We start from the raw sequence: 18,058 nt of genomic DNA, 5'->3' as shown, positions 1-18,058 counted from the left end.
AACACTTTGGCAGCTCTCTCCACTGAGGAAATTACAAGTGTTTTAGAAGCCCCTGTGCAAGATGAAAACCAAATACATACATTTCTTGATAAAAACCACACTTGTAACAGCATGTCCTTCACAGTACTGCTGGGAAGGCTAAAGTTAATAATATATGTAATGTGTTGCCACAGAATCTGAAACAAAGCAGGTATTCAACACGTGATAATTACAATGTCCAGGCCACATCTAAGCAACACAGAGCTTCATTAGGGTTACGAACATATGAATATTTTTTGGTTGTTTCTTCTTTTTTCATTTAACTTCATTTCCGATTTCTTCCCATTTCCTCTTTTTTCCTGTTGTAAGAAATGATACTACATACATCTGAAAATTAACCTGTTCTCCTTTCGACATGATTCCCTAACTTCCAGGAGCAAAATTTTACAGCTTTTTAAATAGCTTTTGCTCTGCATTGCCAAAATCCTCTCCATTTTAGTTGTGATTTTTTTTTTCAATATATGAAGTTTATTGTCAAATTGGTTTCCATACAACACCCAGTGCTCATCCCAAAAGGTACCTTCCTCAATACCCATGACCCACCCTCCCCTCACTCCCACCCCCCATCAACCCTCAGTTTGTTCTCAGTTTTTAAGAGTCTCTTATGCTTTGGCTCTCTTCCACTCTAACCTCTTTTTTTTTTTTCCTTCCCCTCCCCCATGGGTTTCTGTTAAGTTTCTCAGGATCCACATAAGAGTGAAACCATATGGTATCTGTCTTTCTCTGTATGGCTTATTTCACTTAGCATCACACTCTCCAGTTCCATCCATGTTGCTACAAAGGGCCATATTTCATTCTTTCTCATTGCCACGTAGTACTCCACTGTGTATATAAACCACAATTTCTTTATCCATTCATCAGTTGATGGACATTTAGGCTCTTTCCATAATTTGGCTATTGTTGAGAGTGCTGCTATGAACATTGGGGTACAAGTGCCCCTATGCATCAGTACTCCTGTACCCCTTGGGTAAAGTCCTAGCAGTGCTATTGCTGGGTCATAGGGTAGGTCTATTTTTAATTTTTTGAGGAACCTCCACACTGTTTTCCAGAGTGCCTGCACCAATTTGCATTCCCACCAACAGTGCAAGAGGGTTCCCGTTTCTCCACATCCTCTCCAGCATCTATAGTCTCCTGATTTGTTCATTTTGGCCACTCTGACTGGCGTGAGGTGATATCTGAGTGTGGTTTTGATTTGTATCTCCCTGATGAGGAGCGACGCTGAGCATCTTTTCATGTACCTGTTGGCCATCCAGATGTCTTCTTTAGAGAAGTGTCTATTCATGTTTTCTGCCCATTTCTTCACTGGGTTATTTGTTTTTCAGGTGTGGAGTTTGGTGAGTTCTTTATAGATTTTGGATACTAGCCCTTTGTCCGATATGTCATTTGCAAATATCTTTTCCCATTCCATTGGTTGCCTTTTACTTTTGTTGGCTGTTTCCTTTGCTGTGCAGAAGCTTTTTATCTTCATAAGGTCCCAGTAGTTCATTTTTGCTTTTAATTCCCTTGCCTTTGGGGATGTGTCAAGTAAGAAATCGCTGCAGCTGAGGTCAGAGAGGTCTTTTCCTGCTTTCTCCTCTAGGGTTTGGATGGTTTCCTGTCTCACATTCAGGTCCTTTATCCATTTTGAGTTTATTTTTGTGAATGGTGTGAGAAAGTGGTCTAGTTTCATTCTTCTGCATGTTGCTGTCCAGTTCTCCCAGCACCATTTGTTAAAGAGACTGTCTTTTTTCCATTGGATATTCTTTCCTGCTTTGTCAAAGATGAGTTGGCCATACGTTTGTGGGACTAGTTCTGGGGTTTCTATTCTATTCCATTGGTCTGTGTCTGTTTTTGTGCCAATGCCATGCTGTCTTGATGATAACAACTTTGTAGTAGAGGCTAAAGTCTGGGATTGTGATGCCTCCTGCTTTGGTCTTCTTCTTCAAAATTCCTTTGGCTATTCGGGGCCTTTTGTGGTTCCATATGAATTTTAGGATTGCTTGTTCTAGTTTCGAGAAGAATGCTGGTGCAATTTTGATTGCGATTGCACTGAATGTGTAGATAGCTTTGGGTAGTATTGACATTTTGACAATATTTATTCTTCCAATCCATGAGCATGGAATCCTTTTCCATTTCTTTATATCTTCTTCAATTTCCTTCATAAGCTTTCTATAGTTTTCAGCATACAGATCTTTTACATTTTTGGTTAGATTTATTCCTAGGTATTTTATGCTTCTTCGTGCAATTGTGAATGGGATCAGTTTCTTTATTTGTCTTTCTGTTGCTTCATTATTAGTGTATAAGAATGCAACTGATTTCTGTACATTGATTTTATATCCTGCAACTTTGCTAAATTCATGTATCAGTTCTAGCAGACTTCTGGTGGAGGCTATCGGATTTTCCATGTAGAGTATCATGTCATCTGCAAAAAGTGAAAGCTTAACTTCATCTTTGCCAATTTTCATGCCTTTGATTTCCTTTTGTTGTCTGATTGCTGATGCTAGCACTTCCAACACTATGTTAAACAACAGCGGCGAGAGTGGGCATCCCTGTCGTGTTCCTGATCCTCAGGGAAAAAGCTCTCAGTTTTTCCCCATTGAGGATGATGTTAGCTGTGGGCTTTTCATAAACGGCTTTTATGATGTTTAAGTATGTTCCTTCTATCCCGACTTTCTCAAGGGTTTTTATTAAGAAACGTTGCTGAATTTTGTCAAATGCCTTTTCTGCATCGATTGACAGGATCATATGGTTATCTTTTCTTTTATTAATGTGATGTATCACGTTGATTGATTTGCAAATGTTGAACCAGCCCTGCATCCCAGGAATGAATCCCACTTGATCATGGTGAATAATTCTTTTTATATGCTGTTGAATTCTATTTGCTAGTATCTTATTGAGAATTTTTGCATCCATATTCATCAGGGATATTGGCCTGTAGTTCTCTTTTTTGACTGGGTCTCTGTCTGGTTTAGGAATCAAAGTAATACTGGCTTCATAAAATGAGTCTGGAAGTTTTCCTTCCCTTTCTATTTTTTGGAATAGCTTGAGAAGGATAGGTATTATCTCTGCTTTAAACGTCTGGTAGAACTCCCCTGGGAAGCCATCTGGTCCTGGACTCTTTATTTGTTGGGAGATTTTTGATAACTGATTCCATTTCTTCGCTGGTTATGGGTCTGTTCAAGCTTTCTATTTCCTCCTGAATGAGTTTTGGAAGGGTGTGGGTGTTTAGGAATTTGTCCATTTCTTCCAGGTTGTCCAGTTTGTTGGCATATAATTTTTCATAGTATTCCCTGATAATTGCTTGTATCTCTGAGGGATTGGTTGTAATAATTCCATTTTCATTCATGATTTTATCTGTTTGGGTCATCTCCCTTTTCTTTTTTTTTTTTTTAATTTTTTTTTCAACGTTTATTTATTTTTGGGACAGAGACAGAGCATGAACGGGGGTGGGGCAGAGAGAGAGGGAGACACAGAATTGGAAACAGGCTCCAGGCTCTGAGCCATCAGCCCAGAGCCTGACGCTCGAACTCCCAGACCGCGAGATCGTGACCTGGCTGAAGTCGGACACTCAACCGACTGCGCCACCCAGGCGCCCCACCCTTTTCTTTTTGAGAAGCCTGGCTAGAGGTTTATCAATGTTGTTTATTTTTTCAAAAAACCAACTCTTGGTTTCGTTGATCTGCTCTACAGTTTTTTTAGATTCTATATTGTTTATTTCTGCTCTGATATTTATTATTTCTCCTCTTCTGCTGGATTTAAGCTGTCTTTGCTGTTCTGCTTCTATTTCCTTTAGGTGTGCTGTTAGATTTTGTATTTGGGATTTTTCTTGTTTCTTGAGATAGGCCTGGATTGCAATGTATTTTCCTCTCAGGACTGCCTTCGCTGCATCCCCAAGCATTTGGATTGTTCTACTTTCATTTTCATTTGTTTCCATATATTTTTTAATTTCTTCTCTAATTGCCTGGTTGACCCATTCAGTCTTTAGTAGGGTGTTCTTTAACCTCCATGCTTTTGGAGGTTTTCCAGACTTTTTCCTGTGGTTGATTTCAAGCTTCATAGCATTGTGGTCTAAAAGTATGCATGCTATGATTTCAATTCTTGTATACTTATGAAGGGCTGTTTTGTGACCCAGTATGTGATCTATCTTGGAGAATGTTCCATGTGCACTCGAGAAGAAAGTATATTCTGTTGCTTTGGGATGCAGAGTTCTAAATATATCTATCAAGTCCATCTGATCCAATGTATCATTCAGGGCCCTTGTTTCTTTATTGACCGTGTGTCTAGATGATCTATCCATTTCTGTAAGTGGAGTGTTAAAGTCCCCTGCAATTACCACATTCTTATCAATAAGGTTGCTTATGTTTGTGAGTAACTGTTTTCTATATTTGGGGGTTCCTGTATTCGGCACATAGACATTTATAATTGTTAGCTCTTCCTGATGGATAGACCCTGTGATTATTATATAATGCCCTTCTTCATCTCTTGTTACAGCCTTTAATTTAAAGTCTAGTTTGTCTGGGGCGCCTGGGTGGCTCAGTCAGTTAAGTGTCCGACTTCAGCTCAGGTCACGATCTCGCAGTCTGCGAGTTCGAGCCCCGCGTCGGGCTCTGGGCTGATGGCTCAGAGCCTGGTGCCTGCTTCCGATTCTGTGTCTCCCTCTCCCTTTGCCCCTCCCCCGTTCATGCTGTGTCTCTCTCTGTCTCAAAAATAAATAAACGTTAAAAAAAAAATTAAAGTCTAGTTTGTCTGATTTAAGTATGGCTACTCCAGCCTTCTTTTGACTTCCAGTGGCATGATAAATAGTTCTCCATCCCCTCACTCTCAATCTGAAGGTGTCCTCAGGTCTAAAATGAGTCTCTTGTAGACAGCAAATAGATGGGTCTTGTTTTTTTTATCCATTCTGATACCCTGTCTTTTGGTTGATGCATTTAGTCCATTTACATTCAGTGTTATTATAGAAAGATATGGGTTTAGAGTCATTGTAATGTCCGTAGGTTTCATGCTTATAGCGATGTCTCTGGTACTTTGTCTCACAGGATTCCCCCTTAGGATCTCTTGTAGGGCTGGTTTAGTGGTGACGAATTCCTTCAGTTTTTGTTTGTTTGGGAAGACCTTTATCTCTCCTTCTATTCTAAATGACAGACTTGCTGGATAAAGGATTCTTGGCTGCATATTTTTTCTGTTTATCACATTGAAGATCTCCTGCTATTCCTTTCTGGCCTGCCAAGTTTCAGTAGAGAGATCGGTCACGAGTCTCATAGGTCTCCCTTTATATGTTAGAGCACGTTTATCTCTAGCTGCTTTCAGAATTTTCTCTTTATCCTTGTATTTTGCCAGTTTCACTATGATATGTCTGCAGAAGATCGATTCAAGTTACGTCTGAAGGGAGTTCTCTGTGCCTCTTGGATTTCAATGCCTTTTTCCTTCCCCAGATCAGGGAAGTTCTCAGCTATTATTTCTTCAAGTACACCTTCAGCACCTTTCCCTCTCTCTTCCTCCTCTGGAATACCAATTATGCGTAGATTATTTCTCTTTAGTGCATCACTTAGTTCTCTAATTTTCCCCTCATACTCCTGGATTTTTTTATGTCTCTTTTTCTCAGCTTCTTCTTTTTCCATAATTTTATCTTCTAGTTCACCTATTCTCTCCTCTGCCTCTTCAATCCGAGCCGTAGTTGTCTCCATTTTATTTTGCAACTCGTTGATAGCATTTTTTAGCTCCTCCTGGCTGTTCCTTAGTCCCTTGATGTCTGTAACAAGAGATTCTCTGCTGTCCTTTATACTGTTTTCAAGCCCAGCGATTAATTTTATGACTATTATTCTAAATTCACTTTCTGTTATATTGTTTAAATCATTTTTGATCAGTTCGTTAGCTGTTGTTATTTCCTGGACGTTTTTCTGAAGGGAATTCTTCCCTCTCATCATTTTGGATAGTCCCTGGAGTGGTGCGGGACTGCGGCGCACTTCCCCTATGCTGTCTTGAATAACTTGCGTTGGTGGGCGGGGCCACAGTCAGACCTGATGTCTGCCCCCAGCCCACCGCTGGGGCCACAGTCAGACTGGTATGTGCCTTCTCTTCCCCTCTCCTAGGGGCGGGATTCACTGTGAGGTGGCGTGGCCCGTCTGGGCTACTTGCACACTGCCAAGCTTGTGGTGCTGGGGATCTGGCATATTAGCTGGGGTGGATTGGCAAGGTGCACAGGGGCAGGAGGGGCAGGCTCAGCTCACTTTTGCTTCGGAGATCCGCTTCGGGAGGGGCTCTGTGGCCCCGGGAGAGAGTCAGACCCGCCGGAAGGATGGATCTGCAGAAGCACAGCTTTGGGTGTTTCTCGGTGCAGGCAAGTTCCCTGGCAGGAACTGGTTCCCTTTGGGATTTTGGCTGGGGGATGGGCGAGGGAGATGGCGCTGGCAAGCACCTTTGTTCCCCGCCAAGATGAGCTCTGTCGTCCGGGTCTCAACAACTCTCCCTCCTGTTGTCCTCCAGCCCTCCGAGCAGCGCTATTAGCTTATAACCTTCCAGATGTCAAGTCCGGCTTGCTGTCGGAACACACTCTGTCCAGCCCCTCCGCTTTTGCAAGCCAGACCCGGGGGCTCTGGTTGGCCGGCGGGCCTCCCCTCTGCCCCAGCTCCCTCCCGCCAGTCCGTGGAGCGCGCACCACCTCGCCGCCCTTCCTACCCTCTTCCGTGGGCCTCTCATCTGCGCTTGGCTCGGGAGACTCCGTTCTGCTAGTCTTCTGGTGGTTTTCTAGGTTATTTAGGCAGGTGTATGTGGAATCTAAGTGATCAGCAGGACGCGCGGTGAGCCCAGCGTCCTCCTACGCCACCATCTTCCCAGGATCCTCTAGTTGTGATTTATAATGACAACTGTGGTGACCGTGGGCTCCCAGGTGATACAAATAACTACACACTCAATGTATGCCAGGCCCCAACAGCCCTGTGAACAGCTTTTGAGGTCTCCATTTTCTGGATGAGGAATCTGAGGCCTGCAGAGGTCAAGCAACTTGCCCAAAGACACCCACCAGCCACCAGGACTTAAGCTTCAGTCTGACCAGCACCTGACCTCTGTTACCAGTCTCCTGAGAGTAAACATATCTGTTCCCTCAAAGCTGGGCCAGGGATTTTTAGCCTTTTAATTTTTTCCCTCACTTTTTAGCCTGATGTATAGAAAATCTAATTTTCTTATTATTTTAAAAATAGTTTTGAAATAACGATTAACAACTCTGAAATGTTTTCCAAATGTTTATGTACTTTCCTTTCATGTGAATTGTTGGAATGTTCATTTATTTAACCACTTAACCCACATTAGAAAGGAGACAGCAGGCCCAAGATGGAGTCACTCATGCTAAACCCCACCAAGACATATCTAACCTAACGTAACTGCAGCTTCAGCTTCTGCCAGAAATGGGAGTTTCAACCAGGCAATCTGGAACTTCCCAGTCAGCACCACGAGGTAATCTGCTGATAGACCCCTTCTGTTGCCCTTAGGAAGGTGACCTGGCCTAAAATAATTCATTTTTATGAATAATTTCCTTTTTCCTCTCCCTCTCCACCTTTACAAACTTTCCTTTTCTGCAGGTCAGTGAAGTTCCTTTCTACATTATTTGCTAGATGATATTGAAATTTACTCAGCTGGGGCGCCTGGGTGGCGCAGTCGGTTAAGCGTCCGACTTCAGCTCAGGTCACAATCTCGCGGTCCGTGAGTTCAAGCCCCGCGTCGGGCTCTGGGCTGATGGCTCAGAGCCTGGAGCTTGCTTCCGATTCTGTGTCTCCCTCTCTCTCTGCCCCTCCCCCGTTCATGCTCTGTCTCTCTCTGTCCCAAAAATAAATAAACGTTGAAAAAAAAATTAAAAAAAAAAAAAAAGAAATTTACTCAGTTGAATTTCTGTTATTTAACAGATTTCGTGGCAGTGGGAACTGAAGGAGACTTCGACGGCTTCGAGGAAACTGAGAAACACGAGCATGGTACCCCACATACACTCTGAACTCACGTTCTTCCTCACCATGTCCAAGAGCCATGGGTAACTTCTCTTTTGGTTCTGTGCTCTGCTCTCTGCATCAAGCTCTCAATCTAATTGGCTCTTCAGTCCACAATTCCAGAGTTTTTGAGTGGAAAACCCCAGCCCTTAATCCTAGCCCACGATCTATGTGGGAACTGTGGGCAGTGGTGCACAGTTAACAGCAGTAACTGCGCACCACTACCCACAGTTCCCCACCACGGGGAGCCCCCAGCCTGTAATCCCCATTTGTTGGGGTTTGCTCGTTCAACCCTTTCCCCAGCTCGAGGATCCTCGGGGACTGCTAGTAAAACACAGGGCCTTGTATTAGCCATTTCGCAGAAACTTCCACTCCCCAGGTTTTGGTTCTGTTTTCAGACTCAGCCACAGCTGCAGTTCTCCATTTGTTTACAATCAGTCCGCGGTCCCCATTCTTTGAGGTCTGGTGGTTGGACACTTTCCCCAGTCCCCAGATCTTTGGTTATGCTGATGTCCACTTTCAGTTCCTCAGATACTACTGCTTTCTGTTAATATGTACATGACATAAAGATTAATTGCTAATGGGAATCTTGCAGGCCAAAAGAGTCACAAAAATTGGTGAGCACAAGTCAAGCATTTAAGAGCTGTTAGAACACTTACCACTTAGCCCAAAGACACCTGTGTTAGGATGAGCTGGTCACAGAACCAGTTAGGTTGACACTACATCACCCACCAACCACAAGAAAAATTCTGCACAATGAGGTGCACCATGAAAACACCACACAACCCCAACCCCATCACTGCACATCCCTCTTAGCTATTGATCTGGCTCTAAGAAACTCCTCCATCAGTTGATGACATATCTAAAACTTCTGATATTTTTTTAAGTTTATTTATTTATTTTGAGTGAGAGAGACAGAGAGAGAGACAAAGTGCATGAGTTGGGAAGGAGCAGAGAGAGAGAGAGAGAGAGAAAGAGAGAGAGCGAGAAGGAGAATCCCAAGCAGGATCCACACTGTCAGTGCAGAGCCCGATGCAAGGCTTGAATTCACAAACGGTGAGATCATGACCTGAGCTGAAATCAAAAGTCAGACGCTTAACCAACTGAGCCACACAGGTGTCCCCGAGCCTTTTGATATTTAAACAAAAAAATTTTTTTAATGTTTATTTATTTTTGAGAGACAGAGTGCAAGTGGGGGAAGGGCGGGGGGGGGGGGGGTAGGTACACAGAATCAGAAACAGGCCCCAGGCTCTGAGGTATGAGCACAGAGCCCAATGCAGGGCTGGAACTCATGAATCACTAGATCATGACCTGAGCTGAAGTTGGATGCTTAACTGACTGAGCCACCCAGGCACCCCTAAACCTTTTGATATTTTTAACAAACTTCCACAAAATCAAATTCTAAATGAAGTCTTTTTGACCTTGAACCCACTTTGGGTTTTCCAGATGGTCCCTGGAACATCTCAAAGGATTTGTTTTCTCTTTATAAAAGGGAAGATGTGAACTAAATAGGCTTATCTGGTATGTTAAATTACATGGGAGGTATTGTCAAACAGGTGATGTTAAGTCTTCTTAGATTATATTTGTGTGCATATGTTATTAATATAAGTGTTCCAAAAACTGTATGAAATTCCTGAAGATCTAAGAGGTATTGATATAATGTTAACATTTGTAATTCTAGTTACTATCTTAAAATGTATTCACAAAAATAACCGAATTTCCTTGTCAATTCCATTGTAATGAACTTTCATCAGCTCTCTAACAATAGACATTTTAAAATCTTTTGTCATTTACAGAGTTACTGTTTTATTGAAATGCTTCTACAAAAGCTTCCTGCAAATGTGTTTCATTTTCAGAGAAATTCATGGAAAAGAATCTGACAAGTGCTGTAAAATACAGGTTTCTAATAACTTTCAGATCATGCAACTGAACTGGGTAAGAATTTCCAGAATTAGTGGAAAAACAGTATTCAAGCAAAAAAGAATAACATAGGACTGAATGCACCAAGGAGGATATTTTAATTTTTATGACATCTTGTTTAAAGCTGCTGGTTTTCTAACATTTTGCTTTTCCAGATTTTAGGAAACCTTTTTCTTTTTTCTCTTAAAGTATCAATAATTTGATAAGATATACCTTTGTGAACAAAGATGAAACACTGACTTTTTCTCCCTACCTGATGCCTCCAGAATTGGAAAGTTCTTGAGTATTCTTTTCATGGCAATATAGTTAGTTATTTACATAGATTCAACAAGAGTCTAATCCTTATAACCAGATACCATTGGAAATACTGGCCATGTAATTAAAGCTTTGACCAGCATGTCATATTTGAAAGAGATATGCATAGACTTAGATATGACCAAGTAGCTAAAGAACTAAGGTTGACTTTGCAGAGCCAATAAAGCCTCTTGGAAAAGTTGCCCTAACCTTGCTTACAAGGTTCCAGCAAAGTAGTAATAAAAAGAGCTTACATGAGGGCACCTGGGTGGCTAAGTCAGTTAAGTGTTGGACTTCCATTCAGGTAATGATCTCGTGGTTCATGAGTTCAAGTCCCACATCAGGCTGTCTGCTATAGGCCCAGAGCCCACCTCGGATCCTCTGTCCCCCTCTCACTGCCCCTCCCCCCACCTCAAAAATAAACATTAAAAAATATATTTAAAAAGAGCTTATATGGTCCAAAAAAAAATTTTTTTAAGAGGGGAGGGCACCTGGCTGCCTCAGTTGGTAGAGCATGCAACTCTAGATCTCAGGGTTATGAGTTCAAGCCCCACACTCGGCATAGAGCTTACCTAAATAAATATTTTTTTAAAAAAAGAAAAAATGCTATATCTAACTTTTTTTTAAAGTTTATTTATTTATATTTGAGAGAGAGAGCAGGAGAGGGGCTGAAAAGGCAGAGAGAGAGAATCCCAAGCAGGCTCTACACTGTCAGCACAGAGCCAGACAGTGGGCTCAAACTCGTAAGCCTCAAAATCATGACCTGAGCCAAAACCAAGAGTCAGACGCGTACCTGACTGAGCCACCTAAGTGCCCCTATATGGTCAATTATCTTGCTGCACTTAAGAAAATAATCAGGTGGTGTGCCTGGGTGGCTCAAGTCCGTTAAGCATCTGACTTCGGCTCAGGTCATGATCTTACAGTTCGTGAGTTCAAGCCCTGTCATCAGGCCCTGTGCTAACAACTCAGAACCTGGAGCCTGCTTCAGATTCTGTGTCTCCGTCTCTCTCTGCCCCTCCCCTGCTCATGCTCTGTCTCGCTCTCTCAAAAATAAAAAAAAATATTTTAAAAAACTAAAAAAAGAAAGAAAATAATCAGGCAAAGTTTAATGCAAACAAATTAGTTTTATTATAAAAAATGAGGGTTGGCACAAGAACAGACACTCAGATCAGTGGAACAGAATAGAGCACCCAGAAATGGACCCACAAACGTATGGCCAACTAATCTTTGACAAAGCAGGAAAGAATATCCAATGGAATCAAGACAGTCTCTTCAGCAAGTGGTGCTGGGAAAACTGGACAGCGACATGCAGAAAAATGAATCTGGACCACTTTGTTACACCATACACAAAAATAAACTCAAAATGGATGAAAGACTTCAATTTAAGACAGGAAGCCATCAAAATTCTCGAGGAGAAAGCAGGCAAAAACCTCTTTGACCTAGGCCGCAGCAACTTCTTACTCAACACGTGTCTCTCTGGAGGCAAGGGAAACAAAAGCAAACAGGAACTATTGGGACCTCATCAAAATAAAAAGCTTCTGCACAGTGAAAGAAACAATCAGCAAAACTAAAAGGCAACTGACAGAATGGGAGAAGATATTTGCAAGTGACATATCAAATAAAGGCTTAGTATCCAGTATCTATAAAGAACTTATCAAACTCAATACCCCAAAAACAAAGAATCCAGTGAAGAAATGGGCAAAAGACATGAATAGACACTTCTCCAAAGAAGACATCCAGATGGCCAACTGACACATGAAAAAATGCTCAACATCACTCATCGTCAGGGAAATACAAATAAAAAACCACAATGAGATACCACCTTACACCTGTCAGAATGCCTAACATTAACAACTCAGGCAACAACAGATGTTGGCAAGGATACAGAGAAAGAGGATCTCTTTTGCATTGTTGGTGGGAATGCAAGCTGGTGCAGCCACTCTGGAAAACAGTATGGAGGTTCCTCAAAAAACTAAAAATAGAAGTGCCCTACGACCCAGCAATTGCACTACTAGGCATTTATCCAAGGGATACAGGTGTGCTGTTTTGAAGGGACACATGCACCCCCATGTTTATAGCAGCAGTGTCAACAATAGCCAAAGTATGGAAAGAGCCCAAATGTCCATCTATGGATGAATGGATAAAGATGTGGTATATATATATATACAATGGAGTATTACTCAGCAATCAAAAAGAATGAAATCTTGCCATTTGCAACTACGTGGATGGTACTGGAGGGCATTATGCTAAGTGAAATTAGAGAAAGACAAAGATCATATGACTTCACTCATATGAGGACTTTAAGAGACAAAACAGATGAACATAAGGGAAGGGAAACAAAAATAAGATAAAAACAGGGAGGGGGACAAAACATAAGAGACGCATAAATATGGAGAACAAACTGAGGGTCACTGGAGGGGTTGTGGAAGGGGGGATGGGCTAAATGGGACAGGAGCACTAAGGAATCTACTCCTGAAATGATTGTTGCACTATATGCTAACTAATTTGGATGTAAATTTAAAAATATATAAAAAATAAAGCAAGTTAAAATAAAAAATAAAATAAAATAAAAATAAATAAATAAATAAATAAATAAGGTAATTGTAGAGAGAAGAAATTATGTTTACACCTTTGTCTATATTAGAGTTTAATTCTGTTAATTGTCTTTGAGGTTCTGTTATAAAGTGGACTAGATCCTGAATTCTTCTAGTTTCCTCAATAATTTGGTTCAACCCTCCAAACTAATGTTTGCAATTTTCCCTCACCCTTCTGATTTGGAATCACCAAGAAAAAAGACTGCCCTTGAGCCTCCTTGGAAGGGACTACACCAGGTCCTCCTCACCACCCAGATGGCAGCCAGACTGCAGGGGCTTAGACCTTAGATACACATCTCACTGAGGAAGTAGGCTCCACCTGACACATGGTCCTTCTCAAGCACTGGAGACCTCCAAATCAAATTGAACAGAAAGAGAAGGAGCTGACATCAAAGCAGACTGCTTCCTCCCAAGATGTCAGATCAAGACTTCATACTTTAACTAAACATGAAACCCTCCCGTCTTCCCTTTACTGTCTTTTACTCTGGCACTGGCCTGGAAAGAAGGCCATTATCTGTATCTCCCAGGCCATTGCTAAGGTGGGTAACTCTAAGAATTGAGAATAACTTTATATTTTAGTCTAAGGAGGAAACTAGTTGACTCTTTGACTTGAACAGGCACATACAAACAATCCCTGTGAATGAACCCATTAACAGCGCCACCATAGTGGGAAGTGATATGTGCCCCAACAGAGTTTGTCTTCGTCTGTTGTGGTTATCATTATGAATGCCTACAAAGCTGGTCAACGACTCTTAGTTTAGCTTACTGAACTTACCACAAATGAACTACCACACCTCAATGGTCCACACCCCTGGATTTACATTGTCAAGTTAGAAAGGAATTACCAGGAGGCATTCATGACTCACACTCACTTCCTTTGGCAGGGTCATACTTCCCTGGGTAGGAGTAAGTGTAAATGAGAATATGATCAGAAGCCTCTCCTTAATGGTTAAGGTTTGTGCAGAATTTATTGCCAAGACAATAGCTGCCCAATAAAGGTCTTTAGCCTCTTTGGCCAAAGTTGTACTTGATAATAGGATAGCCCTTAGTTATATTTTAGCCAAGAAAAGAGTTGTCTGTACTGTGGCCAAAACCACCTACTGCACCTGAATTAATACTTTTGGGGAAGTTGAAACTCAATTACATAAGATCACTGAGCAAGCGACTTGGCTTACAAAGGTGACTCCTTCAACAGGGTCTTTCTCTGACTTATTTGATTTCAACTGGTTTGGGTCTGAAATGCACTCCAGACATTGAGAATTACCCTGCTTATAATAATCTTAGTAATTTCCCTGGCACATTATATACTCTTAAAAGCTCTCAATACATGTTTGCAGCCACTAAGCAGCAAGAAAATGATCTCCTTAATATAAGAACATCAGAAAAGGAGTGAAGAGAATGACCAACTTAAAGATTGTAAACCTTGAAGATGTGGCCTATGAATATCACAGAAATTAAAACAAAAACAAAAAATCAGTCATGACCTATGGATACCACCGAAAGTAGCAACAAAACTTCATAAAAAGCTGCGAGAACCGCAGAGCTGAGCATGGCATTAGCACCTTATGCTTTGATCACATCTCTTAGTTGAGAGTCTGATCAAACAGTGAAAATTGTTAGAAAAGAGATAGCAAGCCCAAAATGGAGTCACTTATGCTACACCCCACCAAGACTTAATACCTGAACTACCTGCAGCTTCACCCTCTCCCAGAAAAGTGACCTTTAGGCAGGCAACTTGGAATTTCCTGGTCAGCACCCAAGGGTAATCAATCCACTGAGGGTCCCTTTGCATTACCCCTGGGAGAGCATCCTGGCCTAACATGCATTCTTTGCTAATGATTTCCTTTTTTCCTCTCTCTCTCTCCCTTTAAAATCCTTTCCTTTCCTGCAGCTTGAGGGAGCTCCTTTCTATTTGTTAGACAGGATACCATGAATTATGTATTTATTCATTTATTTAAATTCACATTCAAATTAGTTATCACATAGTGCAATAATGATTTCAGGAGTAGATTCCTTAATGTCCCTTACCCATTTAGCCCATCCCCCCTCCCAGTCATGAATTATTAAATAAAGACAATTTGCTCTTTATATTTACTCAGGTGGGTTTTTATTATTTAACACCCCTTCCATCTTGGCACTCTTCTTGGGATTTGTATCATTTCTTTACATAGCACAGATATTAAATCCTCTGTCATACCTGTCATACAAACACATCATACCATGTTTTCAAATACTTCTCTTTAGCTTCCCTGGTTCAATTTTGATAGTTTTCATTTTCAAATTTATAGTCACTATCCACTGACCTTTTCCTTTATAATTGTTTTACATATCATCATCCCTTCATAGTTGGAATAACTAATGCTTTCACTCAGTTTCCTATGAGTCCTTAGTAGACAGTCAGAGTAAGGTTCTTGTTTTATGCTTCAATTTTCCATATGAATTTCAGACTCTGACTGTTCTTAATTGTCATCATAAGGATGCAACACCCAAACCATCCAATATGACATCTAAATTGAATTTAAATGCTCAGTTTCAAGAAAAAGCTGCCAACTTGTGATACTGCTGACCTTAGAAATACCAGGACAACACATAAGAAGCTTTATATACAAAAGAACAATTCTCTCCTCCTCTCCTGTCCACAATGTCTTGGTGAGGACATACACCAAATAAGGTCATCCTTCAATAGGTACCCAAGTAACTGTGCTGTTTGTATAGGAGACTTTTGTTTCTAAATATTTAATTTATGGTTCTAGCTCTCTGCTCAAGTGGGGGGGGGGAATTCTTTTTTTTTTAAGTTTATTTATTTATTTTGAGAGAGAGCAGAAGTGTGAGTGGGGGAGGGGCAGAGAGAGAGAGAGAGAGAGAGAGAGAATCCCAAGCAGGCTCCACACTGTTAGTGCAGAGCAGGATGCAGGGGTCAAACCCACAAACCACGAGATCATGAACGGAGCCCAAGCTGGATGCTTAACTGACTAAGCCACCCCTGCGGGGCAAATTTTTGAAGACATACTCTATTTATTTTTTTCTTTCAAAGTAAACTTGAGTCCTCAAATCATATGAAGATGGAGTTCTTAGTAGGAAGCTGTCCAACCCAAACCTGGACTCCAGGTGGCACTAAAAGCCTAGCTGTCCTCTCAACACAGCTTCATGAAGGTTCTGGAGTGGATCACCTAAGAATATTAATATGTGGAGCCCCTGGGTGGTTTAGTCAGTTGGACCGACTTTAGCTCAGGTCACAATCTAACCATTTGTGACTTTGGATCCTGCATGGAACTCTGCTTTGAGAGTGCAGAGCCTGTTTGGGATTCTCTCTGCTCCTCTCCCCTCTCAAAATCAATAAATAAACTTAAAAAAAAAAAGAATATTCATATGTTCTCCCTCACTACATAGAGTTACTATTTACAAACCACCTTTTTCCTAAAATAATTATGGTTATTAACTGGTGCTAAAGCACAAAGAAAAAGCCTTGCACAGGATCTTTCCCTGACAACTTATGAATGGACTGATTATGTAATCTCTAAGGGTCCCTTTCCTCCATTATCAAAGAAGGGGAGTACCGAGACTTGAGGTCAGGGATGGGGGAAGCAGTAATACAAAATGTAATCAGCTAAAATGCTTTTCCAAAATGCATTCTGTCTTTGTCCTACAAGATTCTGATTGGGGAGGAAAGGTAGTCTGAACTACACACACTGACACCAAGACCCCCCTATTCGGATACAGAAAAGGGGGTGGGATGACGGGGAAGACAGGCAGGTTACAGGCAGACCTTTCCCCAAACCCTGACCAAATAGTGTTTGCTGCAGTTGACTGCTCCCCACAATCCCTGAATCCCCTGGGGAGGGGCTGGAGACCATCATCTTCTGGGGCCCTGGGATTCTCCTTTCAGGGAGTCTAGGGGAAGCCGTGGACTTTATTTTTCACCATCCTCCCCACCCCGCCCCCAGACCAGGCAAATTAGGAAAACACTAGAGGAGCTGATGCTTCTACTCCCAGCCACACAGTAAAATCACCCCCAGCAAAATACCCCGTCCAGCCCCTCCCAGGCCAAAGACCTGGTTCCGCGGCTTCCCAGCAAAACCGCAGGGCTCCTGCAAACCGCGACATCAACTGTCCCTGGCATCCCCGTAGCTGTAAAATCTCCCTAAGGGCCCTCGAGATTGGCTTCGAGTTTGGACAACCAGCTCCGGCAGTCAACACCCTCCCCGCGCCGCTATGAGTTTTTACTCTATGTCGGACATTTACTCGGGAGTTTAATCCCAGCACGGCGGGAGGCTTTTCGCCATCCGGCTGCGGACTGTGGCTGCCGTGCTCTGGTGCCCCGCAATTCCAGCGGCCTGGCAGGGCAGCGGCCCGCGCTCCTGCCATCCCACCGCGCAGGACGCCACCCGCCAAGTTCTCCGTCCTCTTCGAGGAACGGACTTCATTTGCGCAGAAGTCCCTGCAAACCATAGGCTAGATGAGGACTGAATGCCGGATACACCAGCTTCTTTGACAGTGCATCTCTTATTTAGCTTTGCATTTGGGGAGTAACAGGTCTCCCAATCACAGACATTTTACTATTTAGACAAAAATCGTCCGGAGACCTCGGCGCCCCGCAGCCTCGGGGCGTGCGTGAGGGAGCGCAGGGCTGGTCAGCTCCGCGGCTCTCCCCGCGGCCTGCAGCGCTCCCGCGTCTTTCCCTTCCGGATCGGCCCCCCCAACACACACACACACACACACACACACACACACACACACACACACTGCACTACTCCGGGTGGGCCCCCCCAACACACACACACACACACACACTGCACTACTCCCCTGGGCCCGCGACGCCGCCCCGCGCGGTGCCTGCGACAACGGCCAAACACGGTTACACCGAGAGAATCCTGGTCCGGGGACGCTCACTACAACGCAGAGGAAACAACTAGTTCCGGAGACTTGCTTTTTCCAAGCGCTCGCCTGCGGCGCGCCCCCCGCGGAACCGGCGGCGGGAGGGGGCGCAGCGGCGCGTGGTCCGCCGAGCCGGCCGGGCCGGAGCCGCGGCGCGCACTCACCTCGCGGCGGGGCGGCCTCGGCACCGTGCTCCGGGGAGCCTCCGGGGGCCAGCAGCGCGGCGCTCAGCACCGACGCGGCCAGAAGCAGCGCTGCCAGCGCCCGGCCAGCGCCCCGCGCCCCGTCCATGCCGCCCGCCGCCGCCTCGGCCGCCGCTACTCCGCAGCTGCAGCGCTCCCGGGACCTGCGCTCCTCCGCGGCGCACGGCCGCGCGCCCGTCAT

General features: G+C 43.3%; 1 protein-coding gene across 1 annotated transcript in view; it reads right to left on the bottom strand.

Moving 5' to 3' along the window:
• Positions 1–18,058, bottom strand: part of HGSNAT (heparan-alpha-glucosaminide N-acetyltransferase) — a 51,513-nt gene extending 33,455 nt beyond the window's left edge. The window contains exon 1 of the mRNA XM_047091517.1: positions 17,839–18,058. Within this exon, the coding sequence (XP_046947473.1) occupies positions 17,839–18,058 (220 nt within the window). The remainder of the gene's footprint in view (positions 1–17,838) is intronic.

The sequence above is a fragment of the Lynx rufus genome, unplaced genomic scaffold (genome assembly GCF_022079265.1).
Source record: "Lynx rufus isolate CCGP_SWC_20201006 ecotype Redwood Valley unplaced genomic scaffold, mLynRuf1.p SCAF_3, whole genome shotgun sequence".
NCBI lineage: Eukaryota > Metazoa > Chordata > Mammalia > Carnivora > Felidae > Lynx > Lynx rufus.
Note: the sequence above shows the minus strand (reverse complement) of the source record. Positions and strands in the feature narration are given on the sequence as shown.